This window comes from Esox lucius, chromosome 15 (genome assembly GCF_011004845.1).
Source record: "Esox lucius isolate fEsoLuc1 chromosome 15, fEsoLuc1.pri, whole genome shotgun sequence".
In the NCBI taxonomy this organism is placed as follows: domain Eukaryota; kingdom Metazoa; phylum Chordata; class Actinopteri; order Esociformes; family Esocidae; genus Esox; species Esox lucius.
Window position 1 is genome coordinate 10843434 of NC_047583.1, and position 24498 is coordinate 10867931.

The 24498-nt window shown below is 42.8% G+C and overlaps 1 protein-coding gene across 3 annotated transcripts in view; it reads right to left on the reverse strand.

Annotated features, from left to right (window-relative positions):
- Positions 1–24498, reverse strand: part of LOC105015777 (AT-rich interactive domain-containing protein 1B) — a 173113-nt gene that overhangs the window by 97946 nt on the left and 50669 nt on the right. For 2 of the 3 annotated variants that reach the window (XM_010879178.4, XM_010879177.4), the window contains exon 4: positions 10340–10453. The exons of the other annotated variant lie outside the window; for it this stretch is intronic. In XM_010879178.4, the coding sequence (XP_010877480.3) occupies positions 10340–10453 (114 nt within the window). The remainder of the gene's footprint in view (positions 1–10339; positions 10454–24498) is intronic. 3 annotated transcript variants of the gene reach the window in all.

Genomic DNA, 24498 nt, shown 5'->3' on the forward strand with positions numbered 1-24498 from the left:
CTTCAACCCCCCCCCCCCAACCCTCCATAGACCTTCACCCTCAACACCTCCGGACTGTAAAGGTCATGTCCCAGTCTGGACAGCCCGGCCCCATTGACAGTGGCGTTACAGCACTAAGAATAATGTTTAAATCAAACACGTGGGGGGGTCCACTCTGTGTACCCTGCAGTTACAACAGAGCCTCGCCAGCCCTCCCCAGGGTCATCTCTCCCTTCACCTCTCTGTCTGCTCCTCTCCGTTCCCCCTCACTCTTCCTAGCCCCCCCACCCCCACCCCCCCCCATCGCCTCAGACCACAAGGAGCGATTTGCAGCAGCAATCCGTCGCTAATTCCCGCTCAGTGTTCATGAAAAATGTATAACGCTGAGACTTTGGGGAAATGCAGATTGGCGCCGGGCCCTTCACAGGCTCCGCTCTGCATTAATGGAACATTATTTTCACCCCCCCTCCCCTCACCACCACAGCCATCGCCTTCTACCTCTCACTGTCATGCTCTCATGAATCCTTACAGGCAGGGAACGGAAAAACTCTACCCAAACATATTTGGAAAAGCTCTCCTCAGCCCCCATCCCCTTCCTCTCTCCATCAGGTATCCTAAAGTAATAGGACTTGGGGAAGGCTTTGGCCCCACCCTCCACCCTTTGGTAACAAGCCTACCACCTTCTCCAACCACTTGCATCACCAGCAAAAAAAACTAAAGACAGGAATAATCCAGTAGTCAGTGGAATATTAGGAGCTCAAACAATTCACACAGGTTTGTGAAATCTGACTTGGGCTCTGTGGGGTAGTGTTAAGTGCATGTTGGTACACACGTCGGTATGTGCATCAGCGTGTGTGACAGCGCAAACCACCAGACACACATTTTCCAAACCAATAACATCCCGTAACTAAGAAGTGGTGTTCCAGACTGACGGTCAGTCGTCAAACACATAGCGACACACATCTAAAGACGTCAGGCAGGAAGAGCCCGCGACGGTGAAGACAAATGTTGTCACACCACTAATAACCAAACAACTAACACCAGATCTTATGAGACGTTAATAACATCACAGTAATACCATCAGGACAATTCGCTGCCTTCCTCATGCATATCCTTCCTCCCAAGGAGGCCACCAGTCCCCCTCCCCGTCCCTGTCGCTATAGCAACGCTAACAGTGCACCCGACATCAAAGACAGATGTAATTTCAGACTTCCAACAGCCAGAGGGAGTGGTGAGAATACTCTGGCGCGGGCGCTAGCTGCCAGGCAGCTGATGATTAATTATAAAAATATCCAGGAAGGTTACGAGGTGGACCGAACCAATCCTGTGGGGGGGGGGGGGGGGGGGGGGCAGGAGAGAGGCAAAGAATGGTGTGTTGTTTCACCTCTACTCACTGTCTTCCTCTTTCATCCGCCTCTCAAATGTCTTTCTCTTTCTCCCTCCTCCTGCTCTCTCCCTCTTTCTTTCCCTCCTGTTCGGCTCTATGCATACTGGGACATCTTACGTATGTAGCAACTACAGTGGGGAGAACAAGTATTTGATACACTGCCGATTTTGCAGGTTTTCCCACTTACAAAGCACGTAGAAGTCTGTAATTTTTATCATAGGTACTCTTCAACTGTGAGTGACGGAATCTAAAACAAAAATCCAGAATGATTTTTAAGTAATTAATTAGCATTTTATTGCATGACATAAGTATTTGATACATCCCAAAAGCAGAATATTTGGTATATTTGGCTAGGCCACTCCAGGACCTTGAGATGCTTCTTACGGAGCCACTCGTTAGTTGCCCTGGCTGTGTGTTTTGGGTCGTTGTCATGCTGGAAGACCCAGCCACGACCCATCTTCAATGCTCTTACTGAGGGAAGGAGGTTGTTGGCCAAGATCTCGCGATACATGGCCCCATCCATCCTCCCCTCAATACGGTGCAGTTGTCCTGTCCCCTTTGCAGAATAGCATCCTCCAAGAATGATGTTTCCACCTCCATGCGTCACAGTTGGGATGGTGTTCTTGGGGTTGTACTCATCCTTCTTCTTCCTCCAAACACGGCGAGTGGAGTTTAGACCAAGAAGCTCTATTTTTGTCTCGTCAGACCACATGACCTTCTCCCATTCCTCCTCTGGATCATCCAGATGGTCATTGGCAAACTTCAGACGGGCCTGGACATGCGCAGGCTTGAGCAGAGAGACTGTTGTTGAGACTGTAGTCCCAGCTCTCTTCAGGTCATTGACCAGGTCCTGCCATGTAGTTCTGGGCTAATCCCTCACCTTCCTCATGATCATTGATGCCCCACGAGGTTAGATCTTGCATGGAGCCCCAGACCGAGGGAGATTGACCGTCATCTTGAACTTCTTCCATTTTCTAATAATTGCGCCAACAGTGGTTGCCTTCTCACCAAGCTGCTTGCCATCCAAGCCTTGTGCAGGTCTACAATTTTATCCCTGATGTCCTTACACAGCTCTCTGGTCTTGGCCATTGTGGAGAGGTTGGAATCTGTTTGATTCAGTGTGTGGACAGGTGTCTTTTAAACAGGTAACAAGATCAAACAGGTACAGTTAATACAGGTATTAAGTGGAGAACAGGAGGGCTTCTTAATGAAAAACTAACAGGTCTGTGAGAGACGGAATTCTTACTGGTTGGTAGGTGATCAAATACTTACGTCGTGCAATAAAATGCAAATTATTTATTACAAAATTTGATTTTCTGGATTTCTGAAGTGTACCTATGATTAAAATTACAGACCTCTACATGCTTTATAAGTAGCAAAACCTGCTAAATCGGCAGTGTATCAAATATTTGTCCTCCCCACTGTATATTTACAGGTTCAGGCAGTAGCATAGTGTGTTTTGAGTCACACCAGAGAGGCTATCAGTTGTGTCTCTGGACATGCTATTCCCTGCCGGAGGAAACAGGAGGGAGGAGAGATGGCAACAATATCTAGCCTCCTATTTTTATCTCTCCCTCACAACACACACACACAAACACCACATATGCACACACACCTACATAGTACACACATATTTACAAACACTTCACACACACATACTGTATACACAGACTACACACACAATTACACACACACACACACAACTCTCCACAAGCTTTGCCAAATGACAATATACAGTTAAAAAACACAGATAACACATGAGGAACTCCTTACAAACATTAACAGAACCTCACACCAAATGTAAAAAGTGAGTGACATCTATACTGCCTGACCAGCTGTATATACATAGAAAGAGCCTTCTTTCAATGTGCATTCAGAGACATGCCACAAGTTCATCTGAAGAGGATGGATGGCCTTACCCATCACTGAAGAATCACATTCCATAACGTGATCTATCACTATCACTGTAGAATCACATTCCATCACGTGATCTATCACTATCACTGTAGAATCACATTCCATCACGTGATCTACCACTATCACTGTAGAATCACATTCCATCACGTGATCTACCACTATCACTGTAGAATCACATTCCATAACGTGATCTATCACTGTCACTGTAGAATCACATTCCATCACATGATCTATCACTGTCACTGTAGAATCACATTCCATCACATGATCTATCACTATCACTGTAGAATCACATTCCATCACATGATCTATCACTATCACATTCCATCATGTGATCTACCTAAGAAGACATGTGCTTGAGGAACATGACACATACACTTTTAGGTGAAACTCAAGTCTTTTCTCCTCCTAAAGAGCAAACACATACGCAAACCCACAGAGTACTTGCATCCCCTCACAGAGTCCCGTTCTCAGACTGGGCCAGCCTGGTAACTGAGCCGGCGGGTATGGCTGTCTATGGATCAAGTGAACTACACATACCATGCCAGCTAGAAAGGGGATGCTGCTTCAATAGTTCTTCTGTATGTGTATGTGTGTGTGTGTGTGTGTGTGTGTATAGGTGTGTGTGTATTGGTGTGTATGTATAGGTGTGTGTGTATAGGTGTGTGTGTGTGTATAGGGGTGTATAGGTGTGTATGTATAGGTGTGTGTGTATAGGTGTATGTGTATAGGTGTGTGTGTATAGGTGTGTGTGTATAGGTGAATGTGTATAGGTGTGTGTGTATAGGTGTGTGTGTATAGGTGTGTATGTATAGGTGTGTGTGTATAGGTGTGTATGTATAGGTGTGTGTGTATAGGGGTGTACAGGTGTGTATGTATAGGTGTGTGTGTATAGGTGTGTATGTATAGGTGTATGTGTATAGGTGTGTGTGTATAGGGGTGTGTGTATAGGTGTGTGTATAGGTGTATGTGTATAGGTGTGTGTGTATAGGTGTGTGTGTATAGGTGTGTGTGTATAGGGGTGTATAGGTGTGTATGTATAGGTGTGTGTGTATAGGTGTGTATGTATAGGTGTGTGTGTATAGGTGTGTGTGTATAGGTGTGTGTGTATAGGTGTATGTGTATAGGTGTGTGTGTATAGGTGTGTGTGTATAGGTGTGTATGTATAGGTGTGTGTGTATAGGGGTGTATAGGTGTGTATGTATAGGTGTGTGTGTATAGGTGTGTATGTATAGGTGTATGTGTATAGGGGTGTATAGGGGTGTATAGGGGTGTATAGGGGTGTATAGGGGTGTATAGGTGTGTATGTATAGGTGTATGTGTATAGGGGTGTATAGGGGTGTATAGGGGTGTATAGGTGTGTATGTATAGGTGTGTGTGTATAGGTGTGTGTGTATAGTGGTGTATAGGTGTGTATGTATAGGTGTGTGTGTATAGGTGTGTATGTATAGGTGTAGGTGTATAGGGGTGTATAGGGGTGTATAGGTGTGTATGTATAGGTGTGTGTGTATATGTATGTGTGTATAGGGGTGTATAGGTGTGTATGTATAGGTGTGTGTGTATATGTATGTGTGTATAGTGGTGTATAGGTGTGTATGTATAGGTGTGTGTGTATAGGTGTGTATGTATAGGTGTAGGTGTATAGGGGTGTATAGGGGTGTATAGGTGTGTATGTATAGGTGTGTGTGTATATGTATGTGTGTATAGGTGTGTATGTATAGGTGTGTATGTATAGGTGTGTATGTATAGGTGTGTGTGTATATGTATGTGTGTATAGGTGTGTATGTATAGGTGTGTATGTATAGGTGTGTGTGTATAGGTGTGTATGTATAAGGGTGTATAGGTGTGTATGCATAGGTGTGTGTGTATAGGTGTGTGTATAAGTGTATGTGTATAGTTGTGTATAGGTGTGTGTGTATAAGTGTGTATAGTTGTGTATAGGTGTGTGTGTATAGGTGTGTGTGCATGTGTGTGGTCAAACTGCAATCAAAGTGACTACTTCACACTATTTAAGGGAGGAGATTTTGAGAAAATAAAGACTTTTTCCACAGTCCTCATCTATACAGTAAAATGTTTCCGTCTTGGTTAGGTTTTTTCACGTTAAGGTTAGAATTAGTTCTAGGGTTAAAAGTATGCTTAAACTAAGAGTTTAGGCATTATGGATTAGGATTAAGGGATGGTGGAGGGTTAATTTAGGTTATTGAGGTTAAGATTAGATTTAGGTTAGGTGCGTTAGTTTTGCACCAGCCCCTGCATCTCATTACCCCCCAACACACACACACACACACACACAACCACAAACATATTCTCACACATATAAAAAAAAAACACTGAGACAAACACTCAACAATTTATAATTCAATCTCAATTTCATGGGTTTTTCTGGCATGGATAACATTTGTTTAAATTGAGTGGAAAATAACAAAGATTAATTAATAAAAAAAAATAAATAGTAGAGAATAGAAGTAGAGAATAAATAGTAGAGTTGGACAATAATATAAGTAGTTGCAGCTTAACAGATGGGAATTTATCAAGGTTTGATTTAATTCTAATGTGGTCATACATGAGACAGGAGATTAGAAAGTGCAGCTCCCTCTCCACCTCATTTTGTGGGCAGTGTGTCTTTTGAATGATGGTCTCTCCTCCACCAGGGCGTGCTCATCCAGAATCTTTGGTTCACAGTGGTCATGTATTCTGTTACACACACTCTGTTTACAGCAGGATAGCATTCCAATGAGCTTTTTGCTTGGTTGATAATTTTCAGTGTAATTTTCCCATGATTTGGTTGGGTCCAACTGTGTTGCTGTCCTGGCACTCTGTGGGGTCTGTAAGGTGTTTGTTATGGAAGTTTTGAAAATGGATTCCTTTAGGTGATTGTCAAATTCAAAAGCAATTTCTTTGGATTTTGATAATTAGTGAGTATAGTCCTAACAATGCTTTGCCTTCTCTCTCTGATAAATGTTCTCCTCATTGTGTGTTTTCTCTCTCGCCAATGATGTCCTTGTGGTGTGTGCTTTCTGTTATAGGAAGTGTTACAACTAGCAGTTCACCTTTACATATAGTATATAGATGACCTCTCTCTTTCTGTTCTTCAAGTCTATTCCTCCTGATCTGAGTGTTATAGTACAGGCCCCCTCCCCTCCCCCCTCCTCTCTGTTGTTAGGGGTAATATAGGTTGCAGACGAGCTGGGCTGTGTTTGCTTAACCAGGTTCATCCCTCTCGGTTTCAACTTCTCACTCACTCTGAAAATGTAGTGTGTGTGCGTGCGCGTGTGCGTCAGCGTGTGCGTGCGTCTGTTGGGGTTCAGTGGAGCAAAGGAAAAGGGACAGGTCTTGAGTTTACACTCGTCCTCCACAGCTGAGCAACCTAACCCTGACACACTGCTGCTTTCTGTCACACACAGACACACTCAAACACACACACTCAGACACACACAAACACACTCAAACACACACAAACACACTCAGACACACTTAAACACACTCAAACACACACACTCAAACACACACACTCAAACACATGCACTCAGACACACGCACTCAGACACACGCACTCAGACACACGCACACACTCAGACACACACACTCAGACACACACACTCAGACACACACAAACACACTCAAACACACACAAACACACACACACACACACACACACACAGACACACACAGACACATTCAAACGGAAAGCAATGACCCAACAGCTGATGCATCAGTTGGGAGAAAAGAACACCTGTTCTGATCTGAAAATATAGTTGAGTTGATCCCACCCACTCTACGGATGTTTTTACACTACGTTAGCTTTTTTTCCAATGTACAAGACTTGATGACAGATTTGCCTTACCTCTTGCGCAGAGAGTTTCTCATTGCTAGTTTGAATATAACATTGTATTTGCATATTAAGTAAATGTCATTTAAATCTGATTTTTCACAATTATTATTATTTTTTTTGGCTAAATAGACTCTAACCAGTGAATGGACAGTGTGTTTCATATCCTGTTGGAGGCTAAAGAGACTCTACACAGTGAATGGACAGTGTGTTTCATATCCTGTTGTAGGCATGGCTGCAATACTGGTCATGTGTGGGTGTCTATAGTGGACATGGTGCATGAGTGTAACGTCACACTAAATCATTCATGCAGAGGGACTGACATCTAGCTAAATGCTGCTAAACACGCTCCAGTGCAAACCTTTCACAAGCCAGTCAGCCGTCAGTCAGCCAGCCAACCAGCCAACCAGACAGCCAGTCAGTCAGTTAGCCGGGGTGTATTTCAAATAGAGCCAAGTTTATATGCCTGACTGTGTGTGCGCGACATTAGCTGTATGCGCGCGCACTACAACAAAGGAAAGATGTTTCAGCAAAACACCCTGGGCAGATTATTGATGAAAGTTCAGTGTTTTACCAAAACAGTTCCACTGTCACCAGCAAAAGCACTTGTTGGACGGAGAGTGCCGTGTTAGTGACCTGCTAAACAACACAGTCAGTGATTTGATACTCCTTCCAGGTCAGTGGTCGGGCCAAAGTGCTGCGCGCGTGTGTTTTCGCCTTGTGGCGCATCGACAGTTTCTCGAGAATGAAAAAAATAAGATTTACATGTTATGTTAATGTTATTTGAATAAAACTGTTGTCACAACAAGGGATTTAGTCTAAATAGGCTCTCAGTTACAGGAACATAATTCACTGACTAAGCCCTGGGGAGTTGCTCTCATAGAAACGGTGGACATCAACCCAGCAATCAGTGGTGAACGTAAAGTGGAACGTCAAGGTAAAACCAAGTCTGCTTGAGTAGAGGCACAAATAAAAACCACAGCATAAACTGACCCACGGTTCACTCATTAGAGAGATGACAGGAGCTACAGATCCAACATCAAACACGTGAGAAAACCATTCTGGCTGCCTGACACAGACACGCAACCACTGGAAAAAGGGGAAAGTAGTGGCATTCTAGAAACAAAATAAAGCCTCTAAACAACCCTACATACTGTTTCTAATGTAGTCTATTTAGTTCAGAAATGTTTAGTTCCTCTGGCTAGCCAGGGATTAAAGCCACATAATGGGAATTTATTATTGTGTGGTATATTTTTGTAAAATGTAGTTTAATGTATTGAAGTATGATGTGATTTGATGTCGCATATTGTAGTATATCAAAGACGCTATCACAGGTTTTGTGAAATAGGGACAAATTGCTGATTAGAAATGTTTTACTTTTTTGTGTACAGGAAATAAAATGTTATATAAAGGGTAAGTTTAAGTTTAGGTAAGGGTAATTTTAGGATTGAAAGTAAGAACTGGGTCTAACGTTCTCACTTCACAATGCAAACTCTGCCCTTCCTGGTTGCAAGTGTAGCCAACCAATCACAGTGCATTCTTCCAACCGCTGCAGAAAAGTGTGTCCTGTACACAAAAATTCTAATAAGCAATTCATTTCTATTTCATCCATCTGTTATACTGTGCTGAGTTTGTAGTATAATGTAGTATCATGTAGTAAAATGTAGGATAATGATAGTAGTGTGATCTATGATAAATTTTAGTATAGTATAAAGATGTGTATTATAGAATAGTTGAGCAATAAGGAGTGAGGGGGTGTGGTACATGGAGTTGTTCTTAGGTATGATGCCTGGACACAGAACTTAGCTGTGGTATATTGCCAATAAATTACAACCCCCCCGAATTGCCGTATTGCTCTTATCAACTGAGCAGTAAAAGTTATATGATGTCATATTTGTGGTATATGGTGTAATTTAAACCAGGTGGTTTTAATCCGGAATGATGATTGGCTGACTGCCGTGGTATATGTGGTATACCATATACCAGGAGTATGAAAGCACATCACTTTTTACTGCTCTAATTATGTAATGAGGCATGTCAGGGGTTTGTGATGTGGTGCCAATATACCAAGGCTAAGCGCTGTGTCCAGGCACTCTGAGACGCCTCTTGCCAAGAACAGCTCTTAGCCGTAGTATTTGGCCATAGAACCCACCCCCTTAAAATGTATTGCTGTACCACGGCTATCAGCCAATTAGATTTCAGGATTTGATGCACCCTGTTTACATTTTAGTGTAATGGCCCCCAACATCATTTGTGCAGTAACACATAGTCATTTTAGTAATTCCTGTGGTGTCTCACAGCTTTCAGCCAATCAGCATGCAGGGCTCAAGCCACCTGGCTCGTAATAAAGTTGAATCGGGCCTGAGTCTGAGACAGTGGAAACACACTGACACATCAATGCAATCTCTCATTTAAAAAAATGCTTTCATGATGGCGGTTCAGAGACATGGAGAAAAGAGGATAGGAAAGGGGGACTGCCGAAAGACAGAGAAAGAGAGGGAGGATGTTCAGAGAGAACGGGAGAAACGGTGGTTAAGAGAGAGAGAGGGAGATTGAGGGAGACAGTTAAAAGAGATAGAATGAGAGAAAAGGGCTACATGAAAGCGAGGAGAGAGGGAGGGATGCCATGGTCCCTGTGCTGAGTTACTTCCTTCCTCCATCTTGACTAGCTGGAGACTAGCTGAGAGTGCACTGCCAAGCCTTATTCTAATGAGTGTGTGAGGCAGAATCGAGCTCAGAATATTCCCCTCAGTACACCCCCCCCATTCCTCTCCTCTCCCCGGTTCTGCCTGGCCTCACACACTCTCCTCAATTACGTCTCCACTCACCCTCCTTAATGATTCCTACCTTAGCAAGCGAGGGACAGGGGAGTGCACACGGTGAGGGGGTCTGCGCTAACGATGCTTAGCGTAGCAGAGCGTAATCTAAGGTGCCCTTTTCCTTGGGCATTAGATCTGAAACGGGCAGTGAAATCCGGGGTGTGCCCTCGGAGCCCGAAGCGCGTTTGATTGAAGGACAGAGCTCTGATCCCGCCCTGATTGACAGGGCTGTCTGCAAATCCTGCTCTGAGAGGTAAGGTGGCGAGAGGAAGGGGAAGAGGCGCGTGCCTCCTCTTCGTCATGCTGCGTACTGTTCACTCTCCATCTACTAGATCTGACATATTTCACACTCCACAATTGGGGAACTGAAAGGTTGTGTGGCGATTGGCCGGTAGAGCTGTCACTCACCGGGAGGCTGGATGGGCGGTCCTGACCCATGTCCTCATGGTTGGTCTTCACAGAACTACCAGGAGCCTGTTGTTGACACCTGGTGTTGCCTCCATAAATCTCCTGAGGAGCCTCCTGGAGAGAAAAAGACAGAAAAAGAGAAGGAGTAGAGAGTAGATGGAGAATGAGATCATGACATTATGTATCACAGTGTTTCTCGGCTAGGGGGGTCTGATGAACGAAGCAGTTCTAACAGTCCTTTGTGATACTTCAAGGTGAGCTAGACTAACTGTAAGAGGCATGTCTCTTCAGAACACCTCAGGGTACTCTGTGTGTTTTTGTGTGAGTGTTTGTTTATGAGTCTCCATGTGTGTGTGTGTGTGTGTGTGTGTGTGTGTGTGCGCGCACAAGTGTACATGAGCATGTCTGTGGGTGTGCAAACAGGCAGAGCTGAGTGTCCCTCAGTCAGTCAAAGGAGATAGGCGATATAGGACAGTCAGACAGAGGATGGATAGAAGGAGCATAGTCAGACCGTTGATAGATTGGACACATGGGCCAGTCAGACAGAGGAAGAAGGAAGGATATATAGGACAGTCAGACCAAGGATAGATAGAAGGAGATATGGGACAGTCAGACCAAGGATAGATAGAAGGAGATATGGGACAGTCAGACCAAGGATAGATAGAAGGAGATATGGGACAGTCAGACCAAGGATAGATAGAAGGAGATATAGGACAGTCAGACCAAGGATAGATAGAAGGAGATATGGGACAGTCAGACCAAGGATAGATAGAAGGAGATATGAGTCTAACAGTGGGTGATAGATTTTTTTGTTGTTGACATTTGATAGATAGTAGATACGGGACAGTCAAACATAGATGATATTGGACAGACAAACAGAGGATAGATAGAAAGAGATATGGGACAGACAAACAGAGGATAGATAGAAAGAGATTTTGGACAGTGAAACCAGAAGGTAATTAGGTTCTGACTACTGGTGACCACACTGGTTACCATGGCAGACACACAGTTACCATGGCATACACACAGTTACCATGGCAGACACACAGTTACCATGGCATACACACAGTACTTTTGTTTATTCCACCAAATCTGATATCTTGAGAAAACAACACTAAAATCCTTTTCTCGTTTCTCTCTGCAATAATCAAAACCAATTTTAAGTCTGTAAACCAATTTTCTTTCCAGAGATTGAAAGTGCTTCTCTCATTTCCTCCCTTTGACTGAGTAATAAAATCCTCCTACATGGGGCTGTTGAGTGACCAGACAGTAATAAACTCCTCCTACATGGGGCTGTTGAGTGACCAGACAGTAATAAACTCCTCCTACATGGGGCTGTTGAGTGACCAGACAGAAATAAACTCCTCCTACATGGGGCTGTTGAGTGACCAGACAGAAATAAACTCCTCCTACATGGGGCTGTTGAGTGACCAGACAGTAATAAACTCCTCCTACATGGGGCTGTTGAGTGACCAGACAGTAATAAACTCCTCCTACATGGGGCTGTTGAGTGACCAGACAGTAATAAACTCCTCCTACATGGGGCTGTTGAGTGACCAGACAGAAATAAACTCCTCCTACATGGGGCTGTTGAGTGACCAGACAGAAATAAACTCCTCCTACATGGGGCTGTTGAGTGACCAGACAGTAATAAACTCCTCCTACATGGGGCTGTTGAGTGACCAGACAGTAATAAACTCCTCCTACATGGGGCTGTTGAGTGACCAGACAGTAATAAACTCCTCCTACATGGGGCTGTTGAGTGACCAGACAGTAATAAACTCCTCCTACATGGGGCTGTTGAGTGACCAGACAGTAATAAACTCCTCCTACATGGGGCTTTTGAGTGACCAGACAGTAATAAACTCCTCCTATATGGGACAATACAGACAACCTTTTGTCTTTATTCCTTACCTGGCCTGTCGGCCTGTCTGTCTGTTTGTCTCTCTCCTCCCTCTCTCCCTCTTTGCTAGCTGTACAATAACTGATGCTAGCACACACAAACACACCCACGCACACACACAAAAGCACAAACGCTGTCATCGCTTGACATGACTAGAAAAATTCTAAATACTCTAGACACACAGAACTAAGACAGAACCTCCTTCATTTCAGTAGGTGATGCCAACTTTGGATCTGATCCAAGACAAACAGTTTCTATAGTAAGTACAGTGCTGGAGAGGTCAGATGCACTCTTTGCATCAGCAGAAGTCCTTTAGTACAGCCTTACACATGGCCCTGTTTCTTAAATAAACAGACAGTCTTAAACAAGGACGCGTTCCTCGGATAAATACACAGGAGAAAGGGGGACAGAGGAAGTCATCCACTTGAGAAGTTTCTGGCCACACTCACCACTACACTGCCACACACATCAGTATATTCACTCTGTTGAAAACAGGACAGACACAGCAAAGACAATTCAAATATTTACTATTGTGTGTGTGTGCTTGAGTGTGAGGTACAAAAACCTTTGGTGACGGGGACTTTACACCCGTCACCATGAGGTGAACAGCGATGTCCATTTTAGGGATTAAGGGTTGGGTTTAAGGCTACGGTTTGGTTTTAGTAGTTATGGTCAGGATTTAGGGAAACAGGATTTTAAATGGGAATATTGTCTGGGGTTCAAACAAGGACAGTAAAAAGTGAGAGTGTTTTTGTTTGCGTTTACTAAAATGCTGTCACAACTGGGTCACAGTTCTTAGTCCTGTGTTTATATTCTGACATCACTTCCTTTCACTCTGACTAACGTGATAGAGAAACAGAGCGAGATTTACAGAGAGACGAACAGAGAGACACAGAGAGACAAATAGAGAGACACAGAGAGACAAATAGAGAGACACAGAGAGACAAACAGAGAGACGAATAGAGAGATACAGAGAGACAAATAGAGAGACACAGAGAGACAAATAAAGCGAGCGACAGGCAGAGAGATGAACAGAGAGAGACATACCAAGAGACAAATAGAGAGAGCGACAAATCGAGGGACAAACTGAGACAGACAGGCAGAGACAAACAGACAGAGAGACATACAGAGAGAAAGAGAGAGACTGAGATGAACAGCAAGATCGACATAGAGACGAAACAGCGAGAGAGAGACAGAGACAAACAGACAGAGAGACATACAGAGAGAAAGAGAGAGACTGAGATGAACAGCGAGATCGACATAGAGACGAAACAGCGAGAGAGAGACAGAGACAAACAGACAGAGAAACGGAGAGTAGCTGTCACCAACAAAGTGTGAGAGGGAAGTTACTCCCAATTTGCTTCATGTATTTTTTATGTCATTCTTGAAAATCCTATTTCTGAGCTACTTTAGTTGGTATGATGAGCAGCTAGAATATTACCCACTCCTTACCTTATGCCCAGAGCTATACTTAATCCTGTCTTCACACACACACACACACACACGCACACACACTCTCACACAGACAGACACACACTCACCATGCGTTTAACAAGGTTTCATTTCAGTATAATAGAAAAGGGACTATTGAAGAGAAGTGCTTGAAGTACATGAGGGAATGCAGAAACCTGACTTAAATGATGTTAGACAGCTGTGATATGAGATAATATCACACACAGTATACAGTATTGCTTGATAAATGGTGTTATGGGCTGTTTGTCTGAGGGCTTGGACCATTCATAAATTAATAAAACAAATTAAGTGGTAAAGAAAAGAATGTTACCCCCTCGTCATCACTTCCTCTTTAGTAGAAAGGATATTCATGTCAATTGCAGGGATCTCTTCTCTCTTTCCATCCTTCCCTTGTGCAAGGAACCTCATGACTACCAAATGAAGTCATTCCCACACCTTCACAGATGCAGATCTCTGCCAAATCTGCCACTAATTCCATTAATATTCATTAAAAATTATGCTTAATTGCATGTCTTTAAAAAGCCCTATGGCCCTAGTGCATCCTTGGCCCCCCGAGGAAAGCCAGTTCTGTAACCCCTACACACAAGCGAAGAGAGATGGAATGGAGGGAAACTGAGAAAGACCGAGAATGATAGCGAGAACAAGAATGAGAAAGACAAGCACACTGTGTTACTGCTCAGCACTATAAAATACAGTAGTGTTACTGCTCAGTACTCCTCTATATAATACAGTGGTGTGTTACTGCTCAGTACTCCTCTATGTAATACAGTAGTGTGTTACTGCTCAGCGCTCCTCTATATAATACAGTAATGTGTTACAGCTCAGCGCTCCTCTATATAATACAGTAGTGTGTTACTGCTCAGCACTCTTCCATTTAATATAGTACTGTTACTGCTCAGCACTCTTCTATATAAAACAGTAGTGTGTTACTGCTCAGCACACTTCTATATAATACAGTAGTGTGTTACTGCTCAGCTCTCCTCTACATAAAACAGTAGTGTTACTGCTCCACGCTCCTCTACATAATACAGTAAAGTGTTACTGCTCAGTACTCCTCTATATAATACAGTAAAGTGTTACTGCTCAGTACTCCTCTATATAATACAGTAGTGTGTTACTGCTCAGTACTCCTAGATAATGATAGGAATGTAACACTATAGAGACACTGACACTATTCAATCACACACTAGCTCACTGATGCATCCTCTCATCCCTGCTTCACAGGAGCTCTGTGTGTGTGTGTGCACACGTGTGTGTGTGTGTGTTATGTGTGTGAGTGCATGTCTGTTTCTGATTGTTCTTGAGGGGGATATTTTTAGCTTTCATATTTAGAGCAGAGGATGTGAGAATCATGGCGTTTAAAAATACAAACACACACGTCTGTGTTCACAAAGCAGCACGGCACATCAGAGACATGACAAGAAACAGGACACAGACAAAGACAGGCAGGCAGGCTGCAGAGGAGAGGGAGATGCAGGCCATCCATATTCATCGATCCTGCCCGTCATTATAACAGATAACAATAGCGCTTTAGATTGGGATGCCATAATTAAAGCAATCAGCAAGTTGCACTGTATTACAGGAGGGAGAGGGGTTGCCAGGGAGAAGCTGGCAGAGCTTATTATGGCCTGTAATATGAAAAATGTTCTAGATTCCATAAAGACTTACAGTTTGGATCAGACAGAACACACAGACAATACAACAGCATCTCTAGAGTAAAAACCAACTAACTGACTGACTGGTTTGTTGTAGACTAATATGTTGTGATCTCTTTGTAAGGAAAGAGTGTGAATACACCAGCCATATCCCAAGGTTGTAGACTATCTGCCATTGTGTGTGTGTGTGGGGGTGTGTGTGTGGGTGTTTATACATTTGCAGGGCTGCAGCAGCAGAGCCACTCTCTACAAACATCACAGGGCGAAGACAGAGTCAAGGAGGGACCTCTCCTCTGGTCTCGCCTCCCTTCCCCTCTCCTAGTTCTCCTCCCCTCTCCTCCCATCTCCTCTCCTAGTTCTACTCCCCTCTCCTGCCATCTCCTCTCCCTCCCTTCCCTTCCCCTCTTCACTTGACTGGAACTTTAATTGATCCATTAGTCTGGGTGTGTTAAGACGGCACTCTCAACTCAGAGCCATCTGACCACCAATCCCAATCAACGTGTCAGACCCAACTAGACCGAACCAGCACCACCTGCGAGGGAACATATTACCGCCACCCCTGGCCCACCAAACCCCAGGTCAGCCTATTCACATTATAATCTCTCACACTCTGTTGCTGTAATGACACGTTATGTTGGAACTGCTTTTATTCAGACTTGTCAAAATTAGAAGACGCTGGCTCTCTGAGTTATTATCACTTCCGACAGACAGACAGACAGGGCTCAGATCAGCCGGGCCATTCAGAGCCCATATCCTTTCTGCTGGTTCTGTATCCCATTATAACAACATGGACACCAGAACATGGCGTGTCTATGTGGGCAGGAGATACATCCTGTAGTATTTACTGGAGCTGTCCTGAGGGACTGTATTTCAGGCAGACGTTGTTACCCCAGTTAGAGGATGGCAGAACAATAGCTCTGTTGGCAGCCTCATCAGTGATTGTCCAAAATTTCCATGTGCATCTGCGTATTTTTCAAAACTCTTTGCTGGAACATTTAGTGGCATTTCTAACAAATGTTGTGCTAAATTAGCCCCCTGGGGTGCAGAGTGCTAAATACTACCCTTTCCAGCATGATTAAGACTGTCCTAACCATTCCAAAAACACCTCTCATTTGCATTTGAATCACAAAAGTACAGACAAACATAAATGAGAAAAACATGGCAAGCCATTCCAGTCACGCAATTAGCAAGTGCCAGTCAGCAGAGAGGTGAAAACACACAACAGTAAAAACACAATCCAACCGGCAAAAAAAATACAAATTTAACCACCAGTTTTTTTTCTGGCTTTCGTTTTTTTTCTTCTAAACTCATCAGGCTTAAGTGCTTGTAGCAGCCAGCCAATGGGAACACTGTGCTAGTTGCCGTGGCACTGGTGCCTAGCGATATGCAGGGACATTTAGAGGACTCTGATAAACTATGCCATTTAAAAGGTTATGACAATTAAAGCAGCTACCGCAAATTACAGTGGCCAGACCTTTACCACGGATGGGTCCCTCTTATCTCCTGGCACCCAGCTCCCCAGCTCTGCCATATGCCCTCTATTTCCGTAGCCCTCCCTCCATCTCTCTCTCTCTCCATCAGCCCCCCCAATCTGAGCTTTTATTATCCAGTTAATTAACAGAGTTCTTAGCTAATATTCAAATGCTGACCAATTAATGACATTGAACTTTGAATGGCCTGCCTCCCTCAATCTCCCCCCTCGTCATCCCCCTCCGCCGGTCTCTCGTTGCCGTGGCATCCTAGGGTTCGGGGCGATGCGCGGGGAGGTGTGCTATCGACAGGCAGTGATTAAAGCGGCAGTGTTGGGCGGGCGGCAAGAGCAGGAGTGGCGATAAAGACGGGCAGCCAGTGAATGTGACAGTGTTTTAATTAACCTTGTGTCATTAGGAGAGAGAGAGGACAGGGGAACTACAGGGAAAAGGGAGAGACCGGAACAGAGAAAAGTGGAGCAGAGAGCAACACGGGGGGGGGGGGGAGCAGCCACTGAGGCCCCTTAGAGAGAATACAGGAAGCAGTTGTGATTAATACAGGAAACAGGATAACAGCCCTAGAGATCAGTCTGACAGAGGGGTACAGATTGGGAAATTTCACTGAAGAGAGGAGAGGCAAAGCAGTACACTTCTGGTTGTTGAATTCTCTGTGTATCACTCATCAGAAACTAAGTCTAAGTGACACAACTGAACAATCAATGGCCCTGACTAGTAACAGCGTGAAAAACAGGAAGTAGTCCTGTCACACTGGGATACGGTAATGATACCTGGAACTTGTGATCTCAAACTGCGGCCCCTGGTGCCCAGGGGTCTGCTAGACGGCAAAAGGGAGATCCATATATCTTTTTTTTTTACATAATAAAATTAGCAATATCTTAATCAATCTTCCTGCCTTTTTATCCATCCAAACAGTAATCATATTTTTCCATTAATCTGCTATCACATTTGGCTCTTGCCATTATTGATCTGAAGGGTCTCATTACTGAAGGGCCAAAGGGCTCATGACATAGGGCCCAGTCCTCCAGGGGCCCATAAAACCAATTACTATTATTTCTATTATTTCAGTCAAAACTAATGTAGGGCCCCAAAAGGCCAGATCCAGCCCTGCTCAGATAGTAAATATGCAGGTCATTGTAAGTTTATGGTAGTCACAGCAACACTGGCGTGCTGATTTTGTTCCGAGACGAGTGGGAACACCTCACTGACAATATTTCGGGATAATTGTCATTAAAACGTTTGAAAACACCTGAACTAGCAAGACAAAGGAATAGCAGCCACGAAACGAAAGGTGTGTATCTACCGGAAAGCAAGCACACAGTTGAACAGTCTTTCTCGATCTCTCTCACACACATACACACACACACACACAATGAGAAAAGCCTTGTTAGTGAAGAAGGCAGAGAGGAACATTGTCTTATCAAAGCTGATCAACAGAGAAAAATACCAGTTGATGCCAGACAGCAGAAAGCAGGTGAGAGATGAGGCAGTAACACTCTGCTATTATGACTTCTTAGAGACGTTCCTTAATTGCTTGAGACTATAACACAGACCCGTGGTTTTCATTCCACCTCATCAAGACAGAAATATTTCTGAGATGTTTTCAAGCACCCGCTTTGATGGGTCAGATTTGGAAAAGCCTTTCTATTTCCTGCAATTACCAGGGTCATGAAACACACTCTACTGAATTGAGCATTTTATTTTCTGAGGGATATAAAAAAAAAGGATATTCTGGTTTTAAAGCAATATAATGTCAGAGAAGCTGCAATCCTTTCACCTGGACAGATGAATGTGGAGAGGAGCGAAGCATCACCCTAATCACACGCAGACAGGAACTTCTCTCTTCTGGTAACAAGAGGTCATGAAAGAGGGGTCACAACAACCATGACATCCTAATCTCTTGCAGAGTGCTGTCTGTGGGTTTTCACTGATCGGCAAAGAAAGCTGTGAAAAGGTTGAATGGTGACCTTTCTCTATGATTGGGAGCTGAAATGAGACATGGATTTTACACAACCACAATAACACAGGAGGCCAGAGGGAGCATGGTTACTCCTCTCTTCCTGTAATTCACATACACATTAGGGTCGGGGTCAGTTCTGGATTGAGTTGCGAATTGCACTTTATTTCCAATTCAATTCCTAAATGTCATCCAACAAATGTAAACGCCTTGAGGATGTCGAGGATCAGGAAGGAACCAAAACCCCCCCCCCCCCCCCCCCCCCCCCCCCAAAACCCTTTTCTCTTTACTTCATGGTATCGAATTTGTGCTTATGGCCGTGCCTTATCGCCGCAGCTGCCATTGGGCTTGGGAGATTCGAAAATCGGGAAATGCGTGGCTGGAACCAACCCGCCTCATGATGGATCTGGAATAATTCTTTATGGTGGAACGGTCTTAGATCCCTCAAAATGTGTTCTAAATCTCATGATCTCATCTTTAAAAAAGGTTCTGTACCACTTTTCTCAAAAGGTAAGCTACTGAAAATAAATAATTGTGACACCTACTGTTGAGAATTGTTAAATGTTAATGTTAATTTCCCAGAAAGTATTAGATCACACACTGCAGTGTGGAACAGAAACATACACCACTGATGAACCATGTGTCAAATGAAAGAGACATTCATGTTTCACATCTCAGTAGTTGTTTAGAAGTGGTCTGAATGCAATTCTACATATTAATTAATTAAAACAAATCAAATGTTTTAATTCCTGAATTCCAGTTTTGACCCTAACCCTAATTTCTTCATTTACCCTGAAGTCTGGTGACATTACAGTACCTCACACTACTCCAACATGCAGTCTGGTGACACTACAGTACCTCACACTACTCCAACCTGCAGTCTGGTGATGCTACAGTACCTCACACTACTCCAACCTGCAGTCTGGTGACAGACTCCCTGACCAGATGAGAAGGCTCAGATAAAGAGCAGGATTGGATTAATGCATGGGACAGAGAAAGAAAGAAAAGTTTATCTGGCAGTCAACCCACAACATTCTCTCAACAGGACTGAGTAAATACAACCGAAATTGGAAGAGTGCAAGAACATGCACCATCTTCTCTGCTGTAAATGCCTTCTTCCTCTGGCCATATTCCGAACTATGATTCTCCTTAAAACCCTGGATCACCAACACACAGATTCGCCCCAGACTCCCAGTGTTCTAGCATGCGGGGTTAAGCACTGCTTCAACCCCAATTCATTCTCCATGTTCCCTTTCCGGAACTGGCGACTCACTTCCAGTAGAAGTGATGTAAAAACATTCCCCATTTAACTCCTTCTAAGCACACACACACACAAACACACACAAACACAAACACACACACACTTATGTGAAAAGCTGGAAATATTACATATTTTCACAGACATTTCCCAGAGACAAGAAAGAAACAGCTGCCTTTTAGAAACAACACTGTTTATAAATACCATCTGTTGAAATCTTGCTATTGATCATAAGTCCTTTTTTATCACTAGAATAATTACCTACACATGATGACATTGTATGGTTTATTTGGAAATTGGAGACTTGGGGCTAACACTTTAGTATGTGTGTCACAAATCACATATAGTAATGTAATGTGGCATATCTAAAATGAATTGTGAAGCTCTACAAATGGAACAGTGACAAATTCACTAGTTGGTTTGAAAATAATGCACACAAAAATGGAATCACGCTTCCATAGCGTTTTTTGTGTGTTTTATCATAATCCTCATTAGCCTCTGTTTAGGAGGCAGCTACTCTTCCTGGAGTCCAAACATATATCAAAACACAGTACAATAGTGGATAATATACATAATAAAAGTAAGTATGTTGCTTGACATGCCAACAAACTCATGAAATACATATTGGGATCTGAACCTGTGTTTTCAGGTTTGTATTGGAAGAGAAGATAAGAAAATGTGAGAGTGTGATGAAATAAATATTTTATCACAGTGTCACACATGACTTTCAACATTGGTTAAGTAATGAATCCATTTGCCCATTCAAATTGCTGTGCCCAAATACATGTGTAGATGTCTTTGAACTACAGTGAGCAACATTTATTTGAGGCTTTTTGAATATCTTTCTCGGCTATTGCGGTCTGAAATAAATGAAGCTCAACTTGTCTGGTAGCGGAATATGGTTTCCCAGTGTACAGTGTGGGGCTGAGACACCACATTGTCCTAAGTAGATCAATATGTTGAACATGCTGACCAGGGTTTCGCTGCTTAACAGTTGTTAAATATTATAATAATTAAAATGTTTTTATTCATTTTTATTATTGACATTATTATTCAATTTTGTTTTAGTGTTGTTAAACACATTAGACACAAATTCAAAGTTAAAAGAAATATTAAAAGTTGATTTCATTCGTACCTGTTTTTGGAATAGACAAAGCAAAGCAATCCAGACTTAGCATACAAACCAATTCAGAGATGCAAATGTGTGAGATTGTCTCCTTACTGGATAAAATCTTCCTCTTATTAATTTTATAATTCATGGTTAATAACAACCAGCGTTTGCAGGACCACTTACCAGCAAAAAATGAACTCATGAGTCGTGATTCTACAATCCTCTCATTCCCATCCATTCAGCATAAGTGGCTTATTGCTGTCAATTGTGAGTGAGACTTTTAACAGTATGCATTAAACTGTACACTTGTGCGATTGCTAGTAATACAAAATAAAGGGTGATGGATTTCAAATGTGGTCTAGTTGAGACCGCAACCGGATTACATTTTGAACAGCTTTGACCTGACTGCTGGAAGGGACTGCTGGATATGCACATAATGTCATTTGTGAAGTGCAGTAGCTCCACAAACGATTCAGTGTCGAGCTAGCTGAATGAAGGCTCTGGGAATGTATTGGTTCTTTGAAGCTGTGTCGATCATCATAAAAAAAGTTATTAATTGTTGCACCACGTCTCACAACGTTCGCAAACGGCATACCACTAATTGTGTGTAGATTTGTTTAAACAAATGTATTCAATTCAATCCATTCAGTATTACTATAATAGTTTACTGTTGTTTACAGTGCAATGCATGCTTGTCTGCTATTCCCATTTGTATACATGTCTTAATATTGATTACTTCTTTCATAAATACCCAAAGTAAACAAACATTTGATAAGGACATTGAACACTATATAATTGTTTGTACTTTGGGGGAGAGATGTAGGTATAATACCAGATGATTTTATACCCCTTTACAATCACCAACATGTCCATGATGTGATTTATAGGTTGAGCACAGATTATAAGTGGGTAACATACTTGCAAAGCTGTGTTGAAAGAACCCAAAGAACCTTGGGGGTTTTGCGCCACAGGCCTTTGCATATTCTCAAAAACAGTCTGCACTTTGATTGTGTGAAAGTGCAGCTGGATGTGAAAACATTCTTGTTTGCCCTGTGAACTTGACACTCTTCTCTCAGGGGCCAACAGCACTGGGAGCTCTCCCTCTCTTGCCACAGATTTCCACCCTTAGAAAGCATTCACTAAGTTTATTTTTCAAACCCACTGAGTCACTCAGCAATGTGTTCCTGTCTGATCAACATGTACCTTTGTCTGATCCCTTGAAATGACCCTTCACCCTGTCCTGTTCAACAGAATAACCTGGTCAAGAGTCACCTCAGACAGACTTCTAAAGTTATTGGTGCTGAGCCCTATCTAAAGAGCTTTCATACATGCTGTTCGACTTGTATGTCCTCGATAAAAGTTAGGATTTGTGGCTTGTTCCAGTTCGCCTGAGTAAGCAAATGTGTGCACCAGCAGAATTTTACTAATTCCACTGGTTCTCATGGCGTTTAGAAGTTCTGAACAAATTCTGCAGTATTTGCTGACATTTCCTAACATCAGTGCATTCTGTTTGCCAGCTTCTTTTTCTTCTATTTTAATAGCCAATGAGGTGATCCCATTAACATTGGTCTCCTTGTTGTATCCAGCCACACACCCTCACAGCCTTTAATACATTACGGAAGTTGCATGGCATGATGAAGTCTTGGAGGTTCTTCAAAGGTAACAAATTTCGATGTGATGACTAACCTTACCATTTCCCCAATTTTCTTTTCTTACATAATGTAGTTTCTTCCCGAACGTAACTTGTTTGAGTTGTACATCTGTTTTCAGAAAAATAAGTACCATTCACTTCTCACTACAGAAGAAATCTCATCAGTATTTATCACAAAGCAATGTTGCAGAGATTTACTGATATCCCCAGGTGGTGGTGAGGACAGATTAGGCAGCGAATAAACCCTCTTTTTCCAAACTTTTATTTCTCCATCCACAGGTTTCTGAAGAAAGAATCTCACGTTTCCCCGTAACTGTAACTGTTTTGAGCATAGGCCTTGACCATGAATGCAGTCTTAAATTATTCTGTTTTTACTGAGACCTCTGCCTGAAACCATCTCTTCACTGCCACTACCAGTGCATTATGAACTAAGTTTCCTCGGTTCTTCAGAAGGTGTAGAATCCCTCTTCTTTCTTCTGACCTTTATGTTCTCAAAGTTGAATTTCGGAGGAAGGATTTGTAATATTGCATGTTGACAAAAGGCTTAGTGTTTTCCAAGTACTTGACTGTGGAGTTGGCAAAACAGCAACACATTCTCAGCGGCTCGTGGCAAAACTGGGGAACTCTGGTAACAAATCTCAGATACTTGTAATTATTAAGGCAGATCAGAGTAGAACCAGGTAAAAATGCAGTGTAAAAACATGTCTGTTTTTATTACCACAAAAACCCGTTATGCCTCTTGACAATGCAAGCTCCTTGGGAAACCCCAACTATGTAATCATTGATTCTCTGATGGCAATGAAAGTAGCTTGTGGGGTTGTCCACCTAATGTAAATGTAGAGCTTCTGCAGCATTTGGTCTGAAGTCGGCTCTGAGTGCCGGCAAAAAGTCAAGTGGAGTGACATCTGGCTCTGGCGCTCTGTCCGAATAATTGTTTGTTACACAATGAGTAATTAGTTAGCAGGCCGATACTAGATAATTTGGATAAAGGGTTCGAATCAGGCTTTTTCATTGGGCGGTGCTGAATAAGACATGGAACAGAGAGATTTAATATCGTAACAAAGGTACATATAGGCAATGTTCGTTGGATATGGAAACCCAGATCATGACACGAGATAGACTTATCAGTGTAACCTAAGGAATTGCATAAGCGACGTTAATCTCCAGATGAATTATACAACTTTCGATGAAGAATTACTGCAGATACTGTGAATCCTCACCGCAGGAACAATATGTAGTGGAGAGGGTTATGTTGGAAGTTTAGCATTCTATGCTAAGAAAATATCCAAAATATCTGCAGTAATTCCAGAACAATAGTGTTTATCAGCACTTGCTCACATAGGCCCACTGTAATATTTTAAACCAAATTTGTGCAAAAGAACTTTCTGAAATGTGCTGCCTGTGTAAATGTAGTCACACAGGCCACATACAGACTCCACATCTAGTTTAACCAATACAGCAGGCAAACTCCATTAAAACAAAATTTGATTCAATCATTGCTGAACCACTGAAAGTATGATGATTTACTTACCAATGCCAGTTGCAATCCCCAGAGTTCAATCATTTATTTTAGATCATGTGGCTATGTTTTCCATTGAAAAGATAGGGTTTGCCTTTAACAGGAAATGTCCTCATTCTACAATGAAACGATCTATGGTCATCAT